This window comes from Chlorocebus sabaeus, chromosome 4 (assembly GCF_047675955.1).
Source record: "Chlorocebus sabaeus isolate Y175 chromosome 4, mChlSab1.0.hap1, whole genome shotgun sequence".
NCBI lineage: Eukaryota > Metazoa > Chordata > Mammalia > Primates > Cercopithecidae > Chlorocebus > Chlorocebus sabaeus.
In genome coordinates this window covers 21,727,819-21,754,811 of record NC_132907.1, presented here as the reverse complement: position 1 = coordinate 21,754,811, position 26,993 = coordinate 21,727,819, and the positions used below count along the sequence as shown (strand labels likewise).

General features: G+C 36.7%; 1 protein-coding gene across 1 annotated transcript in view; it reads right to left on the bottom strand.

Annotated features, from left to right (window-relative positions):
• Nucleotides 1–26,993, bottom strand: part of ANKRD31 (ankyrin repeat domain 31) — a 170,485-nt gene that overhangs the window by 40,324 nt on the left and 103,168 nt on the right. The window contains exons 15-16 of the mRNA XM_007975603.3: nucleotides 26,610–26,747; nucleotides 25,616–25,758 (exon numbers count right to left, since the gene is read on the bottom strand). Coding sequence (XP_007973794.3) covers nucleotides 25,616–25,758; nucleotides 26,610–26,747 — 281 coding nt within the window. The remainder of the gene's footprint in view (nucleotides 1–25,615; nucleotides 25,759–26,609; nucleotides 26,748–26,993) is intronic.

Here is a 26,993-nt window from a genome sequence, read left to right as displayed (position 1 = left end):
ATTACACTCCAGCCTGGTGACAGAGTAAGACTCTGTCAAAAACAAACAAACAAACAACAAAGATAAAGGGGTGGAACATGATATTCTATGCAAATGAAAACCAAAGTAAGCAGGAGTAGCTATACTTATAACAAATTAAACCAACTTCAAATCAAAAACAGTATAAAAAGAGACAAAGATCATTATCTAATGATAAAGGATGATATCAATTTAACAAAAGGATATAATAATATTAAATACATAGGTACTCAAACTGGAGCACCCAGATTCATAAAACAAATGTTACTAAACCAAACCTAAAGAAAGATACAGATAGCAATACAATAATACTGGGGCACTTGAACACCCCAGTCACAGCACTAGACAGATCACTGAGACAGAAAATCAAGAAAGAAACACAGGAGTTAAATTGAACTTTAAACCAAATGGACCTAATAGACACTTACAGAACATTCTATCCAACATCACAGAATATACATTCTTCCCATCAGCACGTGAAACATTCTCCCAAATAGACCATATGTTAGGCCACAAAACTAGCCTCAATAAATTTGAAAAAAATTGAAATCACATCAAGTATTTTGTCAGAACACAATGGAATAAAACTAGAAATCAATATCAAGAGGAATTCTCAAAGCTGTACAAATACATGAAATTAAACAACACACTCCTAGATAATCTTTGGGTCAATGACAAAATTAAGAAAGAATTCAAAAAAATTTTTTGAAACAAAGGAAAATGGAGACAGAATTACCAAAACCTCTGGGATACAGCCAAAGCAGTGCTAAGAGGGAGTTTTATAGCATCAAATGCCTACATCAAAAGAATAGAAAGATTACAAATTAACACCCTAACATCATACCTCAAGAAACTAGAAAAACAAGAAAAAAACAAACCCAAAGCTAGCAGAAGAAAAAATATAACAAAGATCAGAGTAGAACTAAATGATATGGAGACAAACCAAACCAAACAAAACAAAAACAAAGGATCACTGAATTGAAAAGTCAGTTCTTTGAAAAGATAAACAAGTTGATAAATTGCTATCTAGACTAACCAAGAAGAATATGTAAATAAACATAACAAGAAACGAAGAAGACATTGTAACTGACACCACAGAGATACAAAAGATCATCAGACTCTACCATACACTCACAAACTAAAAAACCTAGAGAAAATGGATAAATTCCTGGAAACATAAAACCTCATAAGACTGAACCGTGAAGAACTAGATATCCTCAACAGACCAATAACAAAAATCCTCCCAACAAAAAAAAAGAGCCTAGGTCAAGATGAACTCACAGTCAAATTCTATCAAACATACAAAGAATAACTGGTACCAATTTTACTGAAACTGTTCCAAAAAAACTGAGCAGGAGAGAATCCTCCCTAGCTCATTACAAGAAGCCAGTATCACCCTGACACCAAAGTCTGACGAGAACACAAACAAACAAAAAAAACTGCAGACCAATATCCCTGATGAAGGTAGATGCAAAACTCCTCAACAAAATACTAGCAAACTGAATCCACCAGCACATCAAAAAGATAACACACCATGACCAAGTGGGTTGTATTCCAGGGATGCAAAGATGGCTCAACATATACAAACCAATAAATGTGTTTCATTACATAAACACAGTTAAAGACAAAAATTACATAATCATTTCAATAGATGTGGAAAAAGCATTTGATAAAATTGAACATCCCCTCATGATAAAAGCTCTCAACAAACTAGGCAAAGTAGAAAAAAATACCTCAAAATAATAAAGGTCATATGCAACAAACCTATGACCAATATCATACTGAGTTGGGAAAAGTTGAAAACAATTCCCCTAAGAACTAGAATAAGACAAGAATGCCCACTTTCACCACTCCTATTCAACTTAGTACTGGAAGTCCTAGCCAAAGCAATCAGGCAAAAGGAAGAAAGAAAAGGCATCCAAGTTGGAAAAGAAGTCAGAAATAATGTATTTCTGTTCACTGACAATATGCTCTTAAACCTAGAAAACCCTAAAGACTCCTCCAAAGAATTCTTAGGTTTGATAATTGAATTCACTAAGGTTTCAGAATACAAAATCAATATTCAAAAATGAGTGTCATTTCTATACACCAATAATAATCAAGCTGAAAACCATATCAAGAAGGCAATCCCATTTACAATAGCTACAAAAAAACTATATTCCTAGCTACAAAATACCTAGGAATATAGTTAACCAAGGAGGTGAAAGAAGGAAAACTACAACACTGACGAATGAAATTTCAGGTGACACAAGCTAATGGAAAAACATTTCATGTTCATGAATCAGAAGAATTAATATAATTAAAATGAGAATACTGCCAAAACAATCTACAGATTCAATGCAATTCCTATCAAAATGCCAACATCACTTTTCACAGAATGAGAAAAAAACCATCCTAAAATTCATATGGAACCGAAAAACAGCCTAAATAGCAGAAACAATCCTAAGCAAATAGAACAAAGCTAGAGAAAGCATATTACCTGACCTCAAATTATACTGCAAGGTTATAATAATCAAAACAGCATGGTACTGGCATAAAAATAGACACATAGATCAATGTAAAAGAATAGAGAACCTGGAAATAAAGCCACATATCTATAGCTAACTGATCTTTGACAATGGTGACAAGAACATACACTGGGAAAAAGATATCTTTTTCAATAAATGGTGTTGGGAAAATTGGATTGTCATATGTGGAAGAAAGTCTCAAATCATATAAAAAAAATCAAATACAGACAAATAAAAGACTTAAATTTATGATCTGAAACTATAAAAATTCTATGGGAAAACTCTTCTTGACATTTGTCTAGGCAAAGAATTCATAAGACCTTGAAACCATAAGCAACGAAATCAAAAACAGACATATGGAACTATATTAAACTAAAAAGCACCTGCATGGAAAAGGAAATAATTTAAAAAGTGAACAGACAACCTGCAGATTGGGGGAAAATATTTGCAAACTATGAATCCTACAAGAACTAATTTCCAGAATTTACAAGGAACTCAAACAACTCAACAACAATAACAAAACAACAAATAGCCCTATTAAAAAACTGGCAAAAGACTCGAATAGACATTTCTTAAAAGAAGACCCACGAATGACCAACAAGCATACGAAAAAATGCTCAACATCATTAATCATCAGAGAAATGTTAAAGCCACAATGAGATACCATCTTATGCCAATAGAATGCCTATTATTAAAAAGACAAAAAATAACAGATGTTGATGAGTATGCGGAGAAAAGGAAATGCTTATATACTGTTGGTGGGAACGCAAATTAGTACAACCTCTATGGAAAACAGTACGGAGATTACCCAAAGAACTAACAATAGAACTGCCATTCAATCCAGCAATCTCACTACTGGGTATATACCCACAGGAAAAGTAATCATCATATTAAAAAGATATTTGTACTCAAATATTTACTGTAACACTATTCACAATAGCAAAGATATGGAATCAACCTTAGTGTCCATCAATGGATGACTGGATAAATAAAATGTGGTAAATAAACACACACACACACACACACACACACACACAATGGAATACTATTCAGCCATAATAAAGAATGGGATCATGTCTTTTGCAGCAACATGGATGGAACTGGAGGCCATCCATGTTGTTAGGTGAAAACAACTCAGGAACAAGTCAAATACTGGATGTTCTCACTTATAAGTAAGAGCCAAATAATGTGTACACATGGACAGAGTGTGGAATTATAGTCACTGGAGACTCAGAAGGGTAGGGAGTGGGAGGGGGTTCAGGGATGAGAAATTAATTAATGAGTGCAAAGTATACTATTTGAGTGATGGTTACACTAAAAACCCAGAATATATCCCTACCCAATATATCCATTTAACAAAACTGCACTTGTACTCTTTAAATTTATACAAATATATTAAAAAAGAAAAATACCCGTGTTTTAAAGCCAAGCACAAACCTCACCCCTGGTACTTAATAGCTACATCCTTAGCCAAGTTACTTATCATCGTCTCTAACTTCATTTTTATCATCTATGAGAATTAAATAGTGAGCCCTTGTAAAATGTCTGGCACATGGTAGTCTCCTAATAAAACTAGCTAGATAATACCCTGCTTTCCTTTAGAGAGTGAAAAGATCAACTGTAGTAGTGAGAGACAGCAGATAATGGCATGTGAAAAAGTATTCTGCAAAGACGTCTGATAAAATCTGCATTTGTACACCTTAGTGAAGTCTGAGTAAAGGTATGAAAAGATAAAATACTTTATTTATATATTTATTAAGATTTTTATTAAGATTTTATTCATCTGTTTTTAAAAGATAGAGTCAGAAACTACCTCAATCCAGTAGTTTCTAAGCCTGATTGATCAGTAAGATCACTTGTTGGATTCTTTCAAAACACAGATTCCTGAGACCATCCTGAGATTAATTTAGCAAACTGGAGATGTAGGCCCTAATCTGCAGAAATTTATTTCAAACATTATATGGAGGAGACTGAAAGTGAATTTCAGAAAAGTAAACTTCTAGACTCTTAAAAACATATGCTATATTAAAAATGACTATTTTTCCAGTGTGTTAAGATGAGACCTTCTCTAGGCCTTGACTTTAATATACTAAAAAAGATTCACTTAATGTATTAGTATGGAGAACACAGAGAACTCAGCTCAGAGAGAATGGGACCCTGAATAGTGTTTTTCAGTAACAGTCATCCACAGGAAAAGTCTAAACAGCAACAGGGTAAAAAGGCACTAAACAGGAAAAGCTAAAGCTAAAGTTGGGAGGGAGCTCCAGATAACATGATGGAGTGGGCCTGAGGGCCAAAGAGCTTGGCAAAGATTATGTGACCAAGAAATAGGCCTTTAATCTGTTAAAAAAAAAAAAAAAAAAAAAGCCTTCCTGAAGTGATCACTACTACAATAATGACTTAGAGACATTCTACCATCACAAAAAATCCTTTCTGCCCCTCTGCAGTCAATCACTTACCAAGACTCTTTGGTCTCTGGGAACCAATGATCTGCCTCTATTGCTTTACATTTTGCTTTTTGTAGAGTTTCACATGAATGAGCTCAGAATGTAGTTTTTGTGTCTGGTCTCTTTGACTTAGCATGATGATTTTGAGATTCACCATATTGTTGTGTATATCAACAGTTTGTTTCTCACCTGTAATCCTAGCACTTTGGGAGGCCAAGGCGGGTGGATCACCTGAGGTCAGGCGTTCGAGACCAGCCTAGCCAACATGCTGAAACCCTGTCTCTACTAAAAATACAAAAATTAGCTGGGCCTGGTGGCGCAGGCCTGTAATCCCAGCTACTTGGGAGGCTGAAGCAGGAGAATTGTCTGAACCTGGGAGGCAGAGGTTGCAGTGACCAGAGAACGTGACACTGCACCCCAATATGGGTGACAGAACAAGACTCTATCTCAAAAAAAAAAGTTTGTTCCTTTTAACAACTTAATTATTCATTTATCAGTTGATAGACATTTAGGGTCCCTTCCAGTTAGAGGCTATTATGAATAAAGCTGCTATCCACATTCTAGTACAAGTCTGTGTGTGGACAAAAAGCTTTCATTTATCTTAGATAAATAAACACCAAGGGGTGGTCCAATACTTTGTAAATATGTAATATATTTCATATAACAAAAATTGCCAAATTGTTTTTCCAAATGTTCCATTTTGCATTTCTACCAGCAATCTCTCCAATACTTGGTATTTTCAGTCTTTTAAATTTTAGCCATTCCAGAGGGTATGACTAATGATGCTGAGCATCTCTTTTTTTTTTTTTTTTTTTTTTTTTTTAAGACAGAATCTGTTCTGTCACCCAGGCTGGAGTGCAGTGGTGCCATCTTGGCTCACTGCAACCTCCACCTTCTGGGTTCAAGTGATTCTCCTGCCTCATCCTCCCGAGTAGATGGGATTACAGGTGTGCCCTACCATGCCTGGCTAATTTTTGTATTTTTGGTAGAGATGGGGTTTCAGCATGTTGGCTAGGCTGGTCTTGAACTCCTGACCTCAGGCGATCCACTCACCTTGGCCTCCCAAAGTGCTGGGATTACAGGAGTGAGCCACCATAATCAGCCTGCTGAGAATCTTTTTTAAGTGCTTATTTGCCATTCATGTATCTTCTTGGGTAAAATGTCCTAATCTTTTGCCCACTTTTTATTGGGTTGTTTGAGTTCTAACAGTTCTGTATACATTCTGGATACAAGTCCTTTAGCAGATATATGTTTTGGGAGATATATGTTCTCTCAATCAGAGTTCATCTTTTTCTTTTCTTTATTAATTTTATTTTTTATTGATACATAAGAGATGTACATATTTTCAGGGTAAATGTGATAGTTTTTCTTTATTAATTTTATTTTTTATTGATACATAATAGATGTACATATTTTTAGGGTACATGTGATAGTTTAATACATTTGTATAATTTGTAAAGGTCAAATCAGTGTAATTGGGCTATGTATCACCTTAAAAATTGTCTTTTCTTTATGCTAGAAACATTTTAATTTCTTGTAGCTATTTTGAAATATACAACAGGTTATTGTAAACTATAGTCACCCTACTGATCTTTCAAACACTAGGTCTTATTTCTTCTATCAAACTGTATGTCCATACCCGTTAATCAACCTCTCTTCATCCCCACCCCAACCCATACTTTCCAGACTCTGGTAACCACCAATCTATCTTCATGAGTTCCACTTGTTTAGCTCCCAAACAGAAGTGAGAACCTGCAGTATTTGTTTTTCTGTGCTTGGCCTATTTCCCTTAACACAATAACCTCCAATTCCATCCATGTTTCTGCAAATGACAGAATTTCCTTCCTTTTTATAGCTAAATAGTATTCTGTTGTGTATATATACCATATTTTCCTTAACCATTTATCCACTGGTGGGCACTTAGGTTGATTCCATATTTTGGCTATTGTGAAGAGTGCTGCAATAAACATGGGAGTATAGATATTGCTTCAACGTATTGGTTTTCTTTCTTTTGGATATGCACCCAGTAGTGGAACTGCTGGATCATATGGTAATTCTATTTTTAGTTTTTCAAGGAACCTCTAGTTTTCCATAGTGGCTATATTAATTTACATTCCCACCAACAGTGTACGAGAATTCACCTTTCTCCACATCATCACCAGCATCTGTTATTCCCTTTTTGACAAAATCCACTTTAATTGGGGTAAGATGACATCCTTTGTGGTTTCGATTTGTATTCCTCTGATAATCAGTAATGCTGAGCATCTTTTCATATACCTGTTAGCCATTTGTATGTCTTCTTTTGAAAAACATCTATTCAGATCTTTTACCCATTTTAAAATCAGATAATTTGCTTTTCTTTTTTTTTTTTTTTTTTGGCTGAGTTGGTTGAGCTTATATATTCTGGTATTAATCTCTCCTCAGATAGCTTGCAAATATACTCTCCCATTCTGTCAGTTGTCGCTCCCATTTGTTGATTATTTTATTTGCAGTCAGGTGAATAGCTTGCAAATATTTTCCCCCATTCTGTAAGGTAATTTTCTATATTTTGTAGATGATCTTCATTCCTTTTCATTCTTTTTTCTCTGTGTATTTTCAAGTAGCCAGTCTTTGAGCTCACTGCTTCTTTCCTTTGCTTGATTCATTCTGCTGCCGAGAGTCTCTAACAAAATTTTCAGGTCAGCAAATGTATTTCTCAGTTTCAAGATTTCTGTTTGGTGTAAAAAATTGTTTCAATCTCTGTCATATTTCTATATTAAATTCATGAATTGCTTTTCTGTGTTACCTTGGAGATCACTGAGTTTCTTTTAAACTGCTATTTTGAATTCTTGGTCAGAGAGTTCACATATTGTTGTCTCATTAGGGTCAGTCACTGGTTCCTTGCTTTGTCTGTTTGAAGAGATCATGTTTGCCTGTTTGCTGCTGCTTCTTGTAGATATATGTCTATCTTTGCTTTGAAGGATTATTTATTCCAGTTTTCTCTATCTGATTTACTTTGGTATTTATTGCATATGTTTGATTAGAGATTCTTTGTAATTTACCTGTTAATTTTCTTTCATTTATTCCATCTAGTTCTCTGCTTTCTTTTCAGCACCAGCACTTTATGTCCAGGTTTGCCTCAGTTGAAGAACACAATCAGAGTGTCACCTGTCTCAAATGGGTAAGGTCCCAAAGGAGACATCCAGTAGTGTAGAAAGGCTGGCTAGGGGGTTGTACACAAGAAAACTGTGGAATAAATCTTCTACAGAAGGCAGAAGGTGGTGCTGCTGAACGGTCACTCTGATTTGGCATCTCCTTTGGCCAAGTTATAGAGTGGAGTTTCCAGGGTTGGCAATGGTAGTCCCACCTCTGCCCCACCCTAACTTTGCCTCTGGCTGTTCTCAAGAATATTTTTCCCTTCATGCACTCCCAATGCTTCCTGTGGGTTGAAGGAGGGACAGGTCTCCTGCCAGAAAACCCAAAATGGTGGAGAAACTGGTTGTCCCACTCAGTTTCACTTTATTCAGCATAGAAGCTATGATCTGGGGGGAAGTTTTCTGTGTGCTTACTACTTGGCGAATTGAAGAGAGGGGTATGGCAGACATACAAGTCCAATTATCTTACTGCCTTCTGCCTGCTTGGAGTTTTTTCATATCTCTGTGGCCCTGGGAACTGTTTCATCTTCATATTTGAGTTACGGGGTATTACTGGTGAAAATCTTGGCACTGTATATTTGTTTTTGGTTTTCTGTGCTAAGGAATAAAGTCAGCTTGCTTCCACGTCACCATTTTGGAACCAGAAGTCATTGCCTTTTTATTTTCTTAACAGTGTTTTTGAAGAACAAGTTTTTAATTTTTATGAAGTCTAATTTATCAATATTTATCACTTAGAATTCATGTCCTTTATGTCCTACTTAAGTAAAAAAAAAAAAAAGAAAGAAAATGTGGCACATATACACCATGGAATACTATGCAGCCATAAAAAAGGATGAGTTTGTGTCCTTTGTAGGGACATGGATGCAGCTGGAAACCATCATTCTTAGCAAACTATCACAAGAACAGAAAACCAAACACCGCATGTTCTCACTCGTAGGTGGGAACTGAACAATGAGATCACTTGGACTCGGGAAGGGGAACATCACACACCGGGGCCTATCATGGGGAGGGGGGAGGGGGGAGGGATTGCATTGGGAGTTATACCTGATGTAAATGACGAGTTGATGGGTGCAGCACACCAACATGGCACAAGTATATATATGTAGCAAACCTGCACGTTGTGCACATGTACCCTACAACTTGAAGTTTAATAATAATAAATAAATTAAAAAAATAAAATAAAATAAAGTGATTATTGATTAAAAAAAAAAAAAAAAAGAAATCCTTGCCTACCTCAAAATCACTGTTTTCTCTTATGTTTTCTTCTAGGAAATTGTAACTCTTACATTTAGGTCTGTGATCCATTATTTATAATGGATATGCAATATTTGTACATCTTTATGGGAACTATGTGATATCTGGTTACATGGATAGAATGTGTTATAAACTTCCTTTTTAGCACTGCTTTAGCTATTCTTAAGTTTTGGTATGTTGTATTTCAATTTTCATTTCTTTCAAGAAATTTTTTATTTCCTTCTTAGTTTCTTCTTTGACCTAATAGTCATTCAGGAGCATGCTGTTTAATTTCTATGTATGTGTACCATCTCCAAGTTCCTCTTGTTATTGATTTCTAGTTTTATTCCATTGTAGTTTGAGAAAATATTTGATATGATTTCACTTTTTAAAAATTTGTTGTGATTTTTTCTGTGTCCCAACATATGGTCTATCCTGGAGCATGTCCCATGTGTTCACAAGAACAATGTGTATTCTCTAGCTATTGGATGAAATGTTCTGTAAATGTTCATTTGGTCTAAAATTCAGCTTAAATCCAATGCTTCTGTATTAGTTTTCTGTCTAGATAATCTATCCTATGCTGAGAGTACAGTCTTGAAGTCCCCAACTATTATCGTATTGAATTATATCTTTTAGATCTAATAATTTTTGCTTTATATATCGGCATGCCCCAGTGTTGGGCACATATGTGTTTAGAATTATTACATCCTCTTGCTGAATTGATCCCTTTATCATTACATAATGACCTTCTTTGTGTATTTTTGCTGTTTTAGACTTAATGTCTGTTTTATCTAAGTATAGCTACTCCTGCTTGCTTTTCATTTTCATTTGCATTGAATATTTTTTGCCTTCCTTTACTTTCTGTCTATGTGTCTTTATAGGTGAAATGAGTTTCTTGTAAGCAGTGTATCATTGGGTAAATTTTTCCTTTTTTTAAGAAATCCATTCAACCAGTCTATATTTTGTAAGTGGAAAATTTAATCCTTTTACATACAAGGTTATTATTTTATATGTGAGGGCTTATTCTTATTTTATTAATTGATTTATGGTTTCATATATCTTTTTTCGATTTCTTTCTCTTCCTCCCTTCCTTCCTTCCTTCCTTCCTTCTTTCCTTCCTTCCTTCCTTCCTTCCTTTTCTTTCATTTATCATTGAGGTTTGGCGGTTTTCTGTAGTGGTAACATTAAAGTCCATTTTCTTCCTTATTTGTGTTTGCTCTACCAGTGGGTTTTGTTTATACTTTCATATGTTTTCATGATAGTAGATATTATCCTTTGCTTCCAAGTGTAGGGCCAGTCTAGTGGTGATGAGTTTCCCAAGCTTTTGCTTGTCTGGGAGACTTTATTTCTTCCTCATTCATGAAGGACAACTTGGATAGTGTCCTTGGTTGACAGTATTTTTTTTCTTTTATCACTTGGAATATATCATCTTGTTCTCTCCTGGCCTGTAAGGTTTCTGCTGAGAAATCCACTGTTAGTCTGATGAAGGTTCTCTTAAGTGACTATATGTATTTTTCTTGCTACTTTTAGAATTTTCTCTCTCTGACTTTTGACAGTTTGACTATAATTGCTGTAGAGAAGACCCTTTTGAATTGTCTCTATCTGGGGATTGCTTTGCTTCCTGTGTCTGGATGTCTAAATCTCTTGCCAGACTGGGGAACTTTTCGGCTATTATTTCATTAAATAGATTTTCTATCCCTTTCATTTTCTTTTCTCCTTCTAGAATGCTGAAAATTCAAATATTTGGTCACTTCATGGTGCCCCATATATCATGTAGCCTTTGTTCACTATTTAAAATTCTTATTTATTTATTTTTATCTAACAAAGTCATTTCAAAATACCTATCTTCAAGTTCTGAAATTTTTTCTTCTGCTTGATATAGTCTATTGCTGAAACTTTTGGATGCATTTTGTGTTTCATTATATGAATCCTTCAGTTCCAGAATTTCTATTTGGTTCTTTTTTTTTTTTTTTTTTTTTTTTTTTTTTTTACAATATCTCTCTGTTAAATTTTTCATTCATATCCTGAGTTTTTCTTATTTCTTTGTATTTTTTTAAAAATTCTCTTGAATCTCACTGAGCTTCTTATTATTTTGAACTCTTTTGCTGGGACTTTATGAATTTCTTTTTCACTGGAATTTGTTGCTGGAGAATTATTGTGTCCCTTTGGAGGTGCCATACTTCCTTGCTTTTTCACATTTCTTGTGTCCTTACATTAACACCTGTGCACCTGTTCTAACAGCTACTTCTTCAATTTTTTGAATTTGCTTTCATAGAAGAGGACTTTTTCCTAAAGATGTGTTCCTATTGTGTTGCCTGGGCAAGGCATTTTGGCTTTGATTCTAGATATGTGATGTAGTGTGGTTTCTATAGGATTTCTTTACTTGTAAATAGTGTCAGTGGTGTCTGTAATTTCCTCAGTGGTTTAGGGAGCAACTGTTAGTGGGAGCTGTGGAGAAGTTTTTCTGAAGACAGGGACACCAGGTGGGCCAGTCCTCTAGTTCCATGGGTGACAACAGTGGACTGAGCATGCCTGTCCTTGGGCCCCAGGAAGGTATACGCTGGCATCACTGTTAGTGAATCCAGGTGGACCAATTCTTGGGCCTCTAAGCAGCTTGCTTGGGTGCTGGCAGTAACAGTGGTGGGTTTTGCAGGTGGGAGAATCTTCAGGCCCCTGGGCAGTGAGCATGGCATGGGTGATGGCAGCAGCAGTGGCAGGACAATCCTCTGGCTCCCAAGCCATCTATGCTGCTGTTGGTGGCTATGATGGGAGGGGTGGGCCAGTCCCCAGACCCCCAGGTGCTATCTCTGAGTGAATGCTAGCTACAGTGGTAGTGGTATGTTGGATCAGCCTGTCCTTAGGCCCCCAGGAGGAGTGCTCTGGTGCCAACAAGGGTGGATGGGGCATGGTGATTCCCCCACCCCTGTATGGTGTGCTCAGGCCCTGAGGGGTGTGGCAGATGGAGAACTGGGCTTGGGGGCTATGATTCATTTTAATTTTATATATACAAAGTTTTAATTTTATATATGATGAAAATTAAGGGTTCATTTTAAAAAATGGAAATTCAAGGATTTCAATTCCATTTGTTGAAAGAGTATACTTTCTGTATTGAATTGCCTTTGCACCATTGTTAAAAATCAACTGATTGGGAGGTTGAGGTAGGCAGATTAACTGAGGTCAGGAGTTCGAGACCAGCCTGGCCAATATGGTGAAACCCCATCTCTACTAAAAATACAAAAAAATTAGCTGGGTGTGGTGGTGTGTGCCTGTGGTCTCAGCTACTCAGGAGCCAGAGGCAGCAGAATCACCTGAACCCAGGAGGCGGAGCTTGCAGGAAGCAGAGATTGCGCCACTGCACTCCAGCCTGGGCGGCAAAGTGAGACTCATATATGAGGGTCTATTTCTCAATTCTTTTATTTTGTTCAATTGTTCTACAAGTAAAACTCAGTGCTCCTGAACTGCGGATGATTTTTGTCCCCTAGGATAAATTCAGGAATGTCTAGAGACATTTTTTGGTTGTCACAACTAGAGAATATGGCTGCTTCTGGCATCTAGTGAGTAAAGGTCAGAGAAGCTGTGAGACATCCTACAAGTACAGGACAGCACGCTTTAAGAAAGAAATATCCAGCCCCAAATGTCATTTATGTCAAGGTTGAGAAATCCTAATCTAACTTATGCTAGTAACATACTGTCTTGATTACTATAGCTATGGAATACATATCTTCACACTATAGGTAATATAAATCCTCCACTATTATTCTTTTTCAAATTTGTCTCAGCTATTTTAAGCTATTTTGATTTCCCTATCAATTTTAGAATTAGCCTAACAATTTCTACAAAAATTCCTGTTAAGACTACTGTATTTGTACTGAATCTATAGATCAACTTGGGTAGAAATGACATGTGAAAAATACTGAGTCTTCTAAGCCACACAATATAACACTTCATTTATTTAGGTCGTCTTTAATTACTCTCAACAATGTTTTGAAGTATTCAGTGTAAAGGTGTAAAGGTCTTGGACATATTTAGTAACATTTATCCCCAATTATTTAATATTTTTGATATAATGATAAATGGTATTTTAAAATTTTCAACTTCCAATTGTTCATTGCTGGTAAGGAGAAATACAGTTGAGTCCTTGTTAGATTCATTTATTAATTCTAGTAAATTATTTTATCATGTCATATGAAATAGAAGCAGTTTTTCATTGTCATATTACATGAAACAAAGACAGCTTTACTTTTCACTTTCCAAATACATGTGTGTCTTTTATTTATGTTTCTTCCATTACTGCACTGGCTAGAAACTTCAGCATAATATTGATTAGAAGTGGTGAGAGCACTACATGTTCTCACTCATAAGTGGGAGCTGAACAATGAAAATACATGGACACAGGGAAGGGAACATCACATACTGGGGGCTGTCAGGGGGTGAGGGACTAGGGGAGGGATAGCATTAGGAGAAATACCTAATGTAGATGACGGGTTGATGGGTGCAGAAAACCACCATGACACGTGTATACCTATGTAACAAACCTGCATGTTCTGCAGGTATCCCAAAAGTAAAATAATAATAATAAAAGAAGTGAGGGCGACATCTTTGTTATATTCTTGATATTAGGGGAAAAAATTCCATCTTCTACCATTAAGTCTGATGTCATCTGTAGGCTTTTTGACGGTGCTGTCTATCAGATTGAGGAAGGATACGTCTATTCTTGGTTTACTGAGCTTTTTTTCTTTTAATCATGAATGAATACTAACTTTTTTGAAGTGCCTTCTCTGCATGTATTGAAATGAAGTAGTTTTTCATTTTTAATCTGTTAATTTGGCAAACCACATTGATTTTGAAATAATAAACTAATCATATTCTGGGACTAACTCCATTTGGTCATGTAATATTTGTATGTATATATTACTGGATTCAACATGTTAATATTTTAAGGATTTTTGCATCTGTGTCCTTAAAGGATATTGGTCTGTAGTTTTGGGTTTTTGTAATGCCTTTGGCTGGTTTTGGTATAAAAATAATGCTAGCCTCATAAAATCACTTGGGAAGTGCATCCGTTTTACTTTTCTGGAAGAGTTTGTGTATGGCTCATTTGTTTCTTCCTCAGTTACTGGTAAAATTTATCAGTGAAACTACCTGCACCTGGAATATCCTTTTTGAAAAGGTTTTTAAACCACCAACTCATTATCTTTCATATATATAGGGTTATAAGGGCTATTTTTTTTTCTTTGTGGGTAAGCTTTGGTAGGTGCTTTCAAGGAATTTGCCCATTTTATTTAAGTTATTAAATTTATTGGCATAAGGTTGTAATAATAATCCCTTTTTAACTTTTTATTTTCTGTATGATCTATAGTGATGTCCCCTAATTCTTGATATTGGTAATCTATGTCTTCTTTAGGTCTTGTTTAAAATCTGGCAAAAGGTTTATAAATTTTATTCATCTTTTCAAAGAATAACTTTTGCATTTGTTAATTTTCTCTATTGTCTGTTTTATATTTCATTGATTTATGTTGTCTCTACTTATTTTACTCCTCATTTGTTTTTCAAGCTTTGTAAGGTCAAACCTGAAGTCACTGAATTTATATTTTTTTCTAACATAAGCACTGAAGTTTTACATTTCCATATAAATACTAGTTTCATTAAATCCCATAAATTTTGATATATTAATTGAGTTCAAAATACTTACTAATTTCTCTTGTGATTTCTTCTGTGATCCATGAGTTATTCAGATGTATACAGTTTAATTTCTAAATATGTTGGAATTTCCTAGAAATCTTTTGGTTACTAATTAGTCATTGCATTTCATTTTGGTGAAAGAACATACTTTGTATGATTTCATGTATCTTAAATTTATTAAAACTTGTTTTATGGTCCAACATGTGGTCTATATTGGTGAATGTTCTGTAAGCTCTTGAAAAGAATAGATTTTCTGCCATTGTTGTTGGCATCTTCAACAAATGTTAAGTAGGTAACACGGCTGATAATATTGTTCAAGCCTTCTATATCCTGGGTGTACACTTCACAAATCATTTATTAAAAGAATTGCAGTCTCCAACTATAATTGTGAATTTGTTTATTTTCATTTCCATTCTATTTATTCATGTATTTGAAATTTGTTTTCTTGTTCACACACTTTTAGAATTGTTATGTCTTTCTGGTGAACCATCTGCTTTATAATTATGAAATATGTCTCTTTATCCCTGGAAATATTACTTGTTTTAAATTTTACTTTGTCTTATGTTGCTGTATTAATCTGTTTTCACACTGCTATAAAGAACTGCTCAAAACTGGTTATTTATAAAGGAAAGAGGTTTAATTCACTCACAGTTCAGCATGGCCAGGGAGGCCTCAGGAAACTTACAATTATGGCGGAAAGCTAAGGAGAAGCAAGGCACCTTCTTCACAAAGCAGCGGAAGGAGAATGAGCATAGGAGGAACTACCAAACACTTATAAAACCATCGAATCTAATGAGAACCCACTCACTATCATGAGAACAGCATGGAGGAAACTGCCCCCATGATCCTATTACCTCCAGCTGGTCTCTTCCTTGACATATGGGGATTATGGGGATTATAGGGCATTATAATTCAAGATGAGATTTGGGTGGGGACACAAAGCCTTAAGCATATCAGTTACCAAAGCCACTCTTTCTTTTGATTATTGTTTGCATAGCACATGTTTTTCCATAAACTTAATTTACTTATAACTTATCTGTGCATATGCACATACACACACACACACACACAGAGAGAGAGAGAGAGAGAGAGAGAGACAAAGACAGAGAGAGAGAGAGAGAGAGAGAGAGAAGAGGAGAGAGGAGAGAGGTTTGTTTGTTTGTTTTTCTTTTTAGAGATAGGGTCTCACCATGTTGCCCAGGCTGGTCTTGAACTACTGGGCTCAAATTATCCTCTCACCTCAGCCTTTCGAAATATTGGGATTACAGGTGTGAATCACCATGCCTGGCTATGTGCCTTTATGTTTAAAGTGAGTTTATTGTATGCCACATTTAATTGAGTATTGCTTCTTTATCCAATGTATCTCTGCTTTTTAATTGGCGCATTTAGGTCATTTACATTTAAAATGATTATCTGTAAGGCTGGGTTTAAATCTACCTGGTTGATTTTTGTTTCTAATAGTCTCATTTTTCTTTTTGTTACACCTAGCTGGCATCTGCTACAGAACTGATTGCTTGCTTGGGGTGTAGGGAAAAACTCTCACACATGTGGTCACAGAAGTCTTCTGTGTTGACTGTCGTTATTGAGAGACTAGGAAAAAACATAGTTTGAGGTCACATTTTTCCCACTAACAATCTTTCTTGACATCATGATGCAAAAATCAACTGTGAGATAAAGGATGTCCTATGTGCTGTCATACAACTTTGCCAGAAAAATTAGGCCAATAAAACAAACTTTATTCAGCATATTGCTATTCTAGAAATTAGTATACATTTCAATTAGAACCTAAATATAACACTGTTTAGAAAAGAGTTAACATAGAAGGCCTGAAACTGTCATCCTGACAGACTGCTTGCAAGGGTGGCCATTAGCTGGCACCTGTGAACTTGGATTGTAAACAGTATACTACACTGATATAAAACGCTGCCTGATAAGGGTGGCTCATTGTGCTTAAACTGTCTACACAAGCAATGTGGTTTATGCTTCTGGGAGTTTGGGATTTTGGTATGCGATAGGCAAAGGGTACCTACAATAAAATCTTGAGCACTGAATCTCTAATGAGCTTCCCTGGGTGGAACCATAACATATATATTGCTACATTTTCACTGCTGGGGGAAGATTAAGCTCTTCATGAGGAAGAGAGCATAAGAAAACCTTCACATTGATACCTCCAGGTTCTACCTGTGTCTTTTTCTCTTATGATCTGGATGTGTATCCTTACTACACTGCTGTAATAAACCTCAGCCATGAGTACAACACACTTAAGTTCTGCAAGTCCTAACAAGTCTCCCATGTGTGGCTCTTCATGAGGAAGAGAGCATAAGAAAACCTTCAAACTGATACCTCACAGGTTCTACCTGTGTCTTTTTCTCTTATGATCTGGATGTGTATCCTTATTACACTGCTGTAATAAATCTCAGCCTTGAGTACAACATACTAAGTTCTGTAAGTCCTTCTAACAAGTGTCCAAAGGTAGGGGTGAAGCTGGTGACCTCCAACACAAACACAAATAAGAAAATTAATTTCCTTTTTCTTTTATGTGGCGTTCTTCAGGCTAATGTCGAAAAACCTGATTTTCCCACTATGAAATTTTGATCGTTAAGTGGTTTCACTTTATTTTATTTATTTATTTACTTATTCATTCATTTATTTATTTATTTTTCTGAGATGGAGTCTGGCTCTGTCGCCCAGGCTGGAGTGCAGTGGCGCAATCTTGGCTCACTGCAAGCTCCACCTCCCAGGTTCAGCCATTCTCCTGCCTCAGTCTCCCAAGTAGCTGAGACTACAGGCACATACCACCACACCCGGCTAATTTTCTTTTTTTTCTATTTTTAGTCGAGATGGGGGTTAGCCAGGATGATCCCAATCTCCTGACCTCATGATCCACCCACCTCAGCCTCCCAAAGTGCTGGGATTACAGGCATGAGCCACTGCACCTGGCCAAGTGGTTTAATTGGCCTTTTCCCTCTACAAAAAACCAGCAGGTTCATCACTTTAATAATTCTGTTTGCTTTCTTCCATTTTGTGACCATATGATCTTGATAATTTGTCTGTTCTTTTTAAATTTAAATACTGTAAAAGCCAAAGGGCTTCTAACATGGTTTGGCTTTGATTCCCCACTCAAATTTCATGTTGAATTGTAATCCCCAGAGTTGGAGGTGGGGACTGGTGGGAGGTGACTGGATCATGAGGGTGGTTTCTAATGGTTTAGCCCCATCCCCCTAGAGCAGTCTCTTGATAGAGTTCTCACAAGATCTGGTTGTATAAAAGTGTGTAGCATCATCCCCTTCCCTCTCTGTCTCCTGCTCTGCCATGTGAATAAGGGCCTACTACCCTTCACCTTCCACCATGATTTTAAGTTTCCTGAGGTCTCCTCAGCCATGCTTCCCATATAGCTTGCAGAACTGTGAGTCAATCTAAACTTTTTTCTTCGTAAAGTACCCAACTTCAGGTAGTTTTCTATAGCAATGCAAGAACAAACTAATACAGTTTCTTTTAGCCAAAATCACATCAGACATTATCCCACTCACTCTGGTATATTCTTAATCATTGATTCACATCTCTTAGCAAATCATAAATTCAGTAATAACATCCTCCACATGGCTAGGTGTAGGATGAAAACAGCAAGAATATCCTTTCACAAAATTAAATTAAAAAGTTGCCAGGCTTGTAAAATATATGGAGATGGATAAATAGATATCAATGAGGGATCCAAGGAATTTTTTATATTGTTCTTGATGGTTTCCTTAAGTATTTTTTCAAACCAATAATTATTACTGAGGAGGTTCCAAGATGGCCAAATAGGAACAGCTCCAGTCTACAGCTTCCAGTGTGAGCGACGCAGAAGACTGGTGATTTCTGCATTTCCAACTGAGGCACGGGGTTCATCTTACTGGGGCTTGTTGGACAGTGGGTGAAGCCCACGGAGCATGAGCCAAATCAGGGCTGGGCATTGCCTCACCCAGGAAGCACAAGGGGTCGGAGATTCCCTTTCCCAGCCAAGGGAAGCCATGACAGACAGTACCTGGTAACTCGGGATACTCCCACCCTAATACTGTGCTTTTTCAATGGTCTTAGCAAACGGTATACCAGAAGATTATATGATTATATAATCTTATATGATTATATGAGCACCTGGCTCGAAGGGTCCCATGCCCATGGAGCCTCCACTGCTAGTACAGCAGTCTGAGATCGAACTGCAAGGCAGCAGCGAGGCTGGGGGAGGGGTGCCCGCCATTGCTGAGACTTGAGAAGGTAAACAAAGCGGCTGGGCAGTTCGAACTGGGTGGATCCCACCACAGCTAAAGGAGGGCTGCCTGCCTCTGTAGACTCCACCTCTGGGGGCAAGGCATAGCTGAACAAATGGTAGCAGAAGCTTCTGCAGACTTAAATGTCCCTATCTGACAGCTTGAAGAGAGTAGTGGTTCTCCCAGCATGGACTTTGAGATCTGAGAATGGACAGACTGCCTCCTCAAGTGGGTCCCTGCCCCCAAGTAGCCTAACTTGGAGGCACCTCCCAATAGAGGCTGACTGACATCTCATATGGCCAGGTGACCCGCTGAGACGAAGTTTCCAGAGGAAGGATCAGGCAGCAACATTTGCTGTTCTGCAATATTTGCTGTTCTGCAGCCTCTGCTGGTGATATCCAGGCAAATAGGGTATGGAGTGAACCTCCAGCAAACTCGAACAGACCTGCAGCTGAGAGTCCTGACTGTTAGAAGGAAAACTAACAAACAGAAAGGACAGCCACATCAAAACCCCATCTGTATGTCACCATCAACAAAGACCAAAGGCAGATAAAACCACAAAGAGGGGAGAAATCAGAGTAGAAAAGCTGAAAATTCTAAATATCAGAGTGCCTCTTCTCCTCCAAAGAAACCAAGCTCATCGCCAGCAATGGAACAAAGCTGGACAGAGAATGACTTTGATGAGTAGAGAGAAGACGGCTTCAGATGATTGGTAATAACAAACTTCTCCGAGCTACAGGATGTTCGAACCCATAGCAAAGAAGCTAAAAACCTTGAAAAAAGATTAGACAAATGGCTAACTAGAATAAACAGCATAGAGAAGACCTTAAATGACCTGATGGAGCTGAAAACCATGGCATGAGAAGTACATGACATATACACAAGCTTCAGTAGTCGATTCGATCAAGTGGAAGAAAGGGTATCAGTGATTGAAGATCAAATGAATGAAATGAAGCGAGAAGAGAAGTTTAGAGAAAAAAGAGTAAAAAGAAACAAACAAAGCCTCCAAGAAATATGGGACTATGTGAAAAGACCAAATCTACATCTGATCGGTGTACCTGAAAGTGACAGGGAGAATGAAACCAAGTTGGAAAACACTCTGCAGGATATTATCCAGGAGAACTTCCCCAACCTAGCAAGGCAGGCCAACATTCAAATTCAGGAAATACAGAGAATGCCATAAAGATACTCCTTGAGAAGAGCAACTCCAAGACACATAATTGTCAGATTCACCAAAGTTGAAATGAAGGAAAAAACGTTAAGGGCAGCCAGAGAGAAAGGTCAAGTTACTCACAAAGGGAAGCCCATCAGACTAACAGCGGATCTCTCAGTAGAAATTCTGCAAGCCAGAAGAGAGTGGGGGCCAATATTCAACATTCTTAAAGAAAAGAATCTTCAACTCAGAATTTCATATCCACCCAAACTAAGATTCATAAATGAAGGAGAAATAAAATCCTTGACAAGCAAATGCTGAGAGATTTTGTCACCACCAGGACTGCCTTACAAGAGCTCCTGAAGGAATCACTAAACATGGAAAGGAACAACTGGTACCAGCCACTGCAAAAACATGTCAAATTGTAAAGACCATCGATGCTAGGAAGAAACTGCACCAATTAACCAGCAAAATAACCAGCTAACATCATAATGACAGGATCAAATTCACACATAACAATATTGACCTTAAATGAAAGTGGGCTAAATGCTCCAGTTAAAAGACACAGACTGGCAAATTGGAAAAAGAGTTAAGACACAACAGTGTGCTATATTCAGGAGACCCATCTCACAGGCAGAGACACACATAGGCTCAAAACAAAGGGATGGAGGAAGATCTACCAAGCAAATGGAAAACAAAAAAAAAAAGCAGGGGTTGCAATCCTAGTCTCTGATAAAACAGACTTTAAACCATCAAAGATCAAAAGAGACAAAGAAGGCCATTATATAATGGTAAAGTGATCAATTCAACAAGAAGAGCTAACTATCCTAAATATATATGCACCCAATACAGGAGCACCCAGATTCATAAAGCAAGTCCTTAGAGACCTACAAAGAGACTTAGACTCCTGCATAATAATAATGGGAGAATTTAACACCCCACTGTCAACATTAGAAAGATCAACGAGACAGAAAGTTAACAAGGATATCCGGGAATTGAACTCAGCTCTGCACCAAGTGGACCTAACAGACATCTACAGAACTCTCCACCCCAAATCAACAGAATATACATTCTTCTCAGCACCGCATCACACTTACGTCAAAATTGACCACATAGTTCGAAGCAAAGCACTCCTCACCAAATGTAAAAGAACAGAAATTATAACAAATTATCTCTCAGACCATAGTGCAATCAAACTGGAACTCAGGATTAAGAAACTCACTCAGAACTGCTCAACTACACGGAAACTGAACAACCTGCTCCTGAATGACTACTGGGTACATAACGAATTGAAGGCAGACATAAAGGTATTCTTTGAAACCAGTGAGAACAAAGACACAACATACCAGAATCTCTGGGACACATTTAAAGCAGTGTGTAGAGGGAAATTTATAGCACTAAATGCCCATAAGGAAAGATCTAAAATTGACACCCTAACATCACAATTAAAAGAACCAGAGAAGCAAGAGCAAACACATTCAAAAGCTAGCAAAAGGCAAGACATATCTAAGATCAGAGGAGAACTGAAGGAGAAGGAGACACAAAAAACTCTTCAAAAAAATCAATGAATCTAGGAGCTGGTTTTTTGAAAACATCAACAAAATTCATAGACTGCTAGCAACACTAATAAAGAATAAAAGAGAAAAGAATCAAATAGATGCAATAAAAAAATGATAAAGGGAATATTACCAACGATCCCACAGATACAAACTACCATCAGAGAATACTATAAACACCTCTATGCAAATAAACTAGAAAATCTAGAAGAAATGGATAAATTCCTGGTCACATACACCCTCTGAAGACTAAACAAGGAGGAAGTTGAATCCCTGAATAGACCAATAACAGGCTCTGAAGGCAATAATTAATAGCTTACCAACCAAAAAAAGTCCAGGACCAGACAGATTCACAGGCTAATTCTACCAGAGGTACAAAGAGGACCTGGTATCATTCCTTCTGAAACTATTGTAATAAATGGAAAAAGAGGGAATCCTACGTAACTCATTTTATGAGGTCAGCATCATCCTGATACTAAAGCCTGGCAGAGACACCACAAAAAAAGAGAATTTTAGACCAATATCCCTGATGAACATCAATGCAAAATCCTCAGTAAAATACTGGCAAACCGAATCCAGCAGCACATCAAAAAGCTTATCCATCATGATCAAGTTGGCTTCATCCCTGGGATGCAAGGTTGGATCAACTTATGCAAATCAATAAACATAAACCATCATATAAACAGAACCAAAGACAAAAACCACATGATTATCTCAATAGATGCAGAAAAGGCCTGTGACAAAATTCAACAGCATTTCATGCTAAAAACACTCAATAAACTAGGTACTGATGGGACGTATCTCAAAATACTAAGAGCTATACATGACAAACCCACAGCCAATATGATACCAAATGGGCAAAAATTGGAAGCATTCTCTTTGAAAACTGGCACAAGACAGGGATGTCCTTTCTCACCACTCCTATTCAACATAGTGTTGGAAGTTCTGGTCAGGGCACTCAGGTAGGAGAAAGAAATAAAGGGTATTCAATTAGGAAAAGAGGAAGTCCAATTGTCCCTGTTTGCAGATGACATGATTGTATATTTAGAAAAACTCATCTTCTCAGCCCAAAGTCTCCTTAAGCTGATAAGCAACTTCAGCAAAGTCTCAGGATACAAAATTAATGTGCAAAAATCACAAGCATTCCTATACACCAATAACAGACAGAGAGCGAAATCATGAGTGAACTCCCATTCACAATGGCTTCAAAGAGAATAAAATATCTAGGAATCCAACTTACAAGGAATGTGAAGGACCTCTTCAAGGAGAACTACAAACCATTGCTCAACGAAATAAAAGAGGACACAAACAAATGGAAGAACATTCCATGTTCGTGGATAGGAAGAATCAAGATCGCGAAAATGGCTATACTGCCGAAGGTAATTTATAGATTCAGTGCCATCCCCATCAAGCTACCAATGACTTTCTTCACAGAATTGGAAAAAAAACTACTTTAAAGTTCACATGGAACCCAAAAAGATCCAACTTTGCCAAGACAATCCTAAGCCAAAAGAACAAAGTTGGAGGTATCACGCTACCTGACTTCAAACTATATAACAAGGCTACAGTAACCAAAACAGCATGGTACTGCTACCAAAGCAGATATACAGACCAATGGAACACAACAGAGCCCTCAGAAATAATAGCACACATCTACCCCCATCTGATCTTTGACAAACCTGACAAAAACAGGAAATGGGGAAAGGATTCCCTATTTAATAAATGGTACTGGGAAAACTGGCTAGCCATATGTAGAAAGCTGAAACTGGATCCCTTCTTTACACCTTATACAAAAATTAATTCAAGATGGATTAAAGACTTAAATGTTAGACCTAAAACCATAAAAACTCTAGAAGAAAACCTAGGCAATACTATACATAGGCATGGGCAAGGACTTCATGACTAAATCACCAAAAGCAACGGCAACGAAAGTCAAAATTGACAAATGGGATCTAATTAAACTAAAGAGCTTCTGCACAACAAAAGAAGCTACCATCAGAGTGAACAGGCAGTCTACAGAATAGGAGAAAATTTTTACAATCTACCCATCTGACAAAGGGCTAATATCCAGAATCTACAAAGAACTTAAACAAATTTACAAGAAAAAATCAAACACCCCCATCAAAAAGTGGGCAAAGGATATGAACAGACACTTCTCAAAAGAAGACATTTATGCAGCCAACAGACACATGAAAAAATGCTCATCATCACTGGCCATCAGAGAAATGCAAATCAAAACCACAATGAGATACCATCTCACACCAGTTAGAATGGCGATCATTGAAAAGTCAGGAAACAACAGGTGCTGGAGAGGATGTGGAGAAATAGGAACACTTTTTTACTGCTGGTGGGACTGTAAACTAGTTCAACCATTGTGGAAGACTGCGATTCCTCAAGGATCTAGAACTAGAAATACCATTTGACCTAGTCATCCCATTACTAGGTATATACCCAAAGGATTATAAATCATGTGGCTATAAAGACACATGCACATGTATGTGTATTGTGGCACTATTCACAATAGTAAAGACTTGGAATCAACCCGAATGTCCATCAATGATAGACTGGATTAAGAAAATGTGGCACATATACACCACGGAATACTATGCAGCCATAAAAAAGGATGAGTTCATGTCCTTTGTTGGGACATGGATGAAGTTGGACACCATCATTCTGAGCAAACTGTCACAAGGACAGAAAACCAAACACCACATGTTTTCACTCATAGGTGGGAACTGAACAATGAGAACACTTGGACACAGGGTGGGGAACATAACACACCAGGGCCTGTCGTGGGGTGGGGGTAGAGGGGAGGAATAGCATTAGGAGATATACCTAATGTAAATGACAAGTTGATGGGTGTAGCACACCAACATGGCACACATATACTTACGTAACAAACCTGCACGTTGTGCACATGTGCACATGTACCCTAGAACTTTTTTATTTTAATAATAAAAAAGTAGATTTTAATTAAAAATTTTATTGTAAAATAAATACTAACAATAAAAAAATTATTGAAGTCTATATTGCCTATCAATAATAATAAGAGTTTTCTCCTATGATTTGTCAAACAAAAAGATGAGTGTAAACATCTGAAGAACTTAAGGTCGAGATTTGAAATTCAGTGTCATTGAAATAATGACCCTCATAATCTTTTCTTGCGATATTTTTACAATGGCTGCTTGACAAAGAAAAACAAAGGAGAAAAAGACACAACAAACACTCTGAAAACAAACAATTCATGTTTTTACCCCTAACCCACTGAGAAATTTTGAGTTAAAAAATCTAGCTGTCACATATATCATCACTATAATTAGACTCTTCTGTGCACAACAGCAAATTGTCTTGGACAATTAAAAATGTAATGTATTAGATTTATGGCCTGTGTGTACTTTTACTCTCTTCTGACTCGCATGAATTTTGTGATGAATAAATAATGGAAAAATGATTCATTAAGATACATAGATTTTCTAATCCATATGTATTATTGCATCTTCATTTGTAATTTGAAGCAGATTTTTAAAAAATCACTTGTTTTACAGAATCATTTTAGTTCTCAGTTTAAAACATCTTCATTTTCTTCATTCATTTTCATAAGAAATAGTAGTAAGATCTTAATGTGATGTGCACTGTACCTTTAAATGGTTGTTTGCAACAGCATCATGTAAGGGCAGAGTTCCATCTATATTTGCACAATTAACCTTAGCACCAGCTTTTAATAACTCTACAATTATATCAATAGATCCTTCATTAGATGCCTCATGAAGTGGTGTCCAACCTAAAAAAAGAAAAAGAAAAAAAAATCCTGCTTCATGCAAATCAATACTCATGTAATATCTGTATTACTAAGGTTTTGTTGCATTAATGGAATATCCATATTGATTTATATACATATAATAAGTATTGAACAAGAAATAATACTAAAAAGTATGGGCTCAACATTTATGTTTCATTTTTGAAAACAAATTGATCTCATCACAAACATTTGCTGATATAAGTGCCAAAGCAAAAGACTCACAGAATGCAAAACCTAATGAGAGTAAATACTACTCATTTTGATTTGTTTCAACTCAGATATTAAAACGTCTGACTTTCCCATGTGTATCTTTGCATTGCCACATTTCTCTTTAAAATGACACCTGGTTTAATCAACCTTTGAGTTTTTCCTTGTGGAATTCTTCAGATAAGATTCTTTTGTGCTTAAGCAAAACGTTGGGTAAATTTTTCAGAGTTTTAGAATAAAAATAAAGAAAGAGAGAAAAAAAGAACAGTACAAAAGGAGGAGAAAAGAGAAGAACGGATAGGAGAATGAGAAAACTCTGCATTCTGACCATAGTTGCAGGATAAACTTGAGGCTTCCAAGGAAAAGGCCTAACTTCCTTTACTCCCCATTCTGTTTACCCTCTCTGATGCTCCCAAATGGATGTTAAAAACTGTTTCAAAGGAAAAAGGTCTATTAACAATGATAAATCTTAGTATTCAACTAAACACTAATATAATATAAAAAATATTGTTCAAAATTATCACTTACATATCAGCCAGGAACAAATTGGAGGGAGCAGGAGGTGTTGAAATGTGTATTTCAGTGAGTTCCAATTATTAAGGTAATTAAATTAAAAGGATCCAAACCTGCATTATCGTTTAGATTCACATCTGCTCCAGATTCTATCAGGGCTTTCACTAGGGACAGATTTCCTTTTCTGGCAGCTAAATGAAGCCGGCTTTCCCCTCTGGCATTCCTCTTGTTGATCCCACCTGTTTTCATTCCTGTAAATTTGCCAAACAAGAGGTTTATTTTCTGCCAAGTGCTGACTGTTATAAAGGATCTTAGAAAATACATAACAACTTCCTCAAAATATCACACTACACAGAAACTTATACCAATTAATGTTATCATTGCTGTTACTGTTTTAATATATAATTTGTGAAGACATAATAGAACATCTAAGCACATTACTTTGTATTCATTCTAGCAGTTGGTTAATCACTCTATCACTTGATCAAAACAAATTA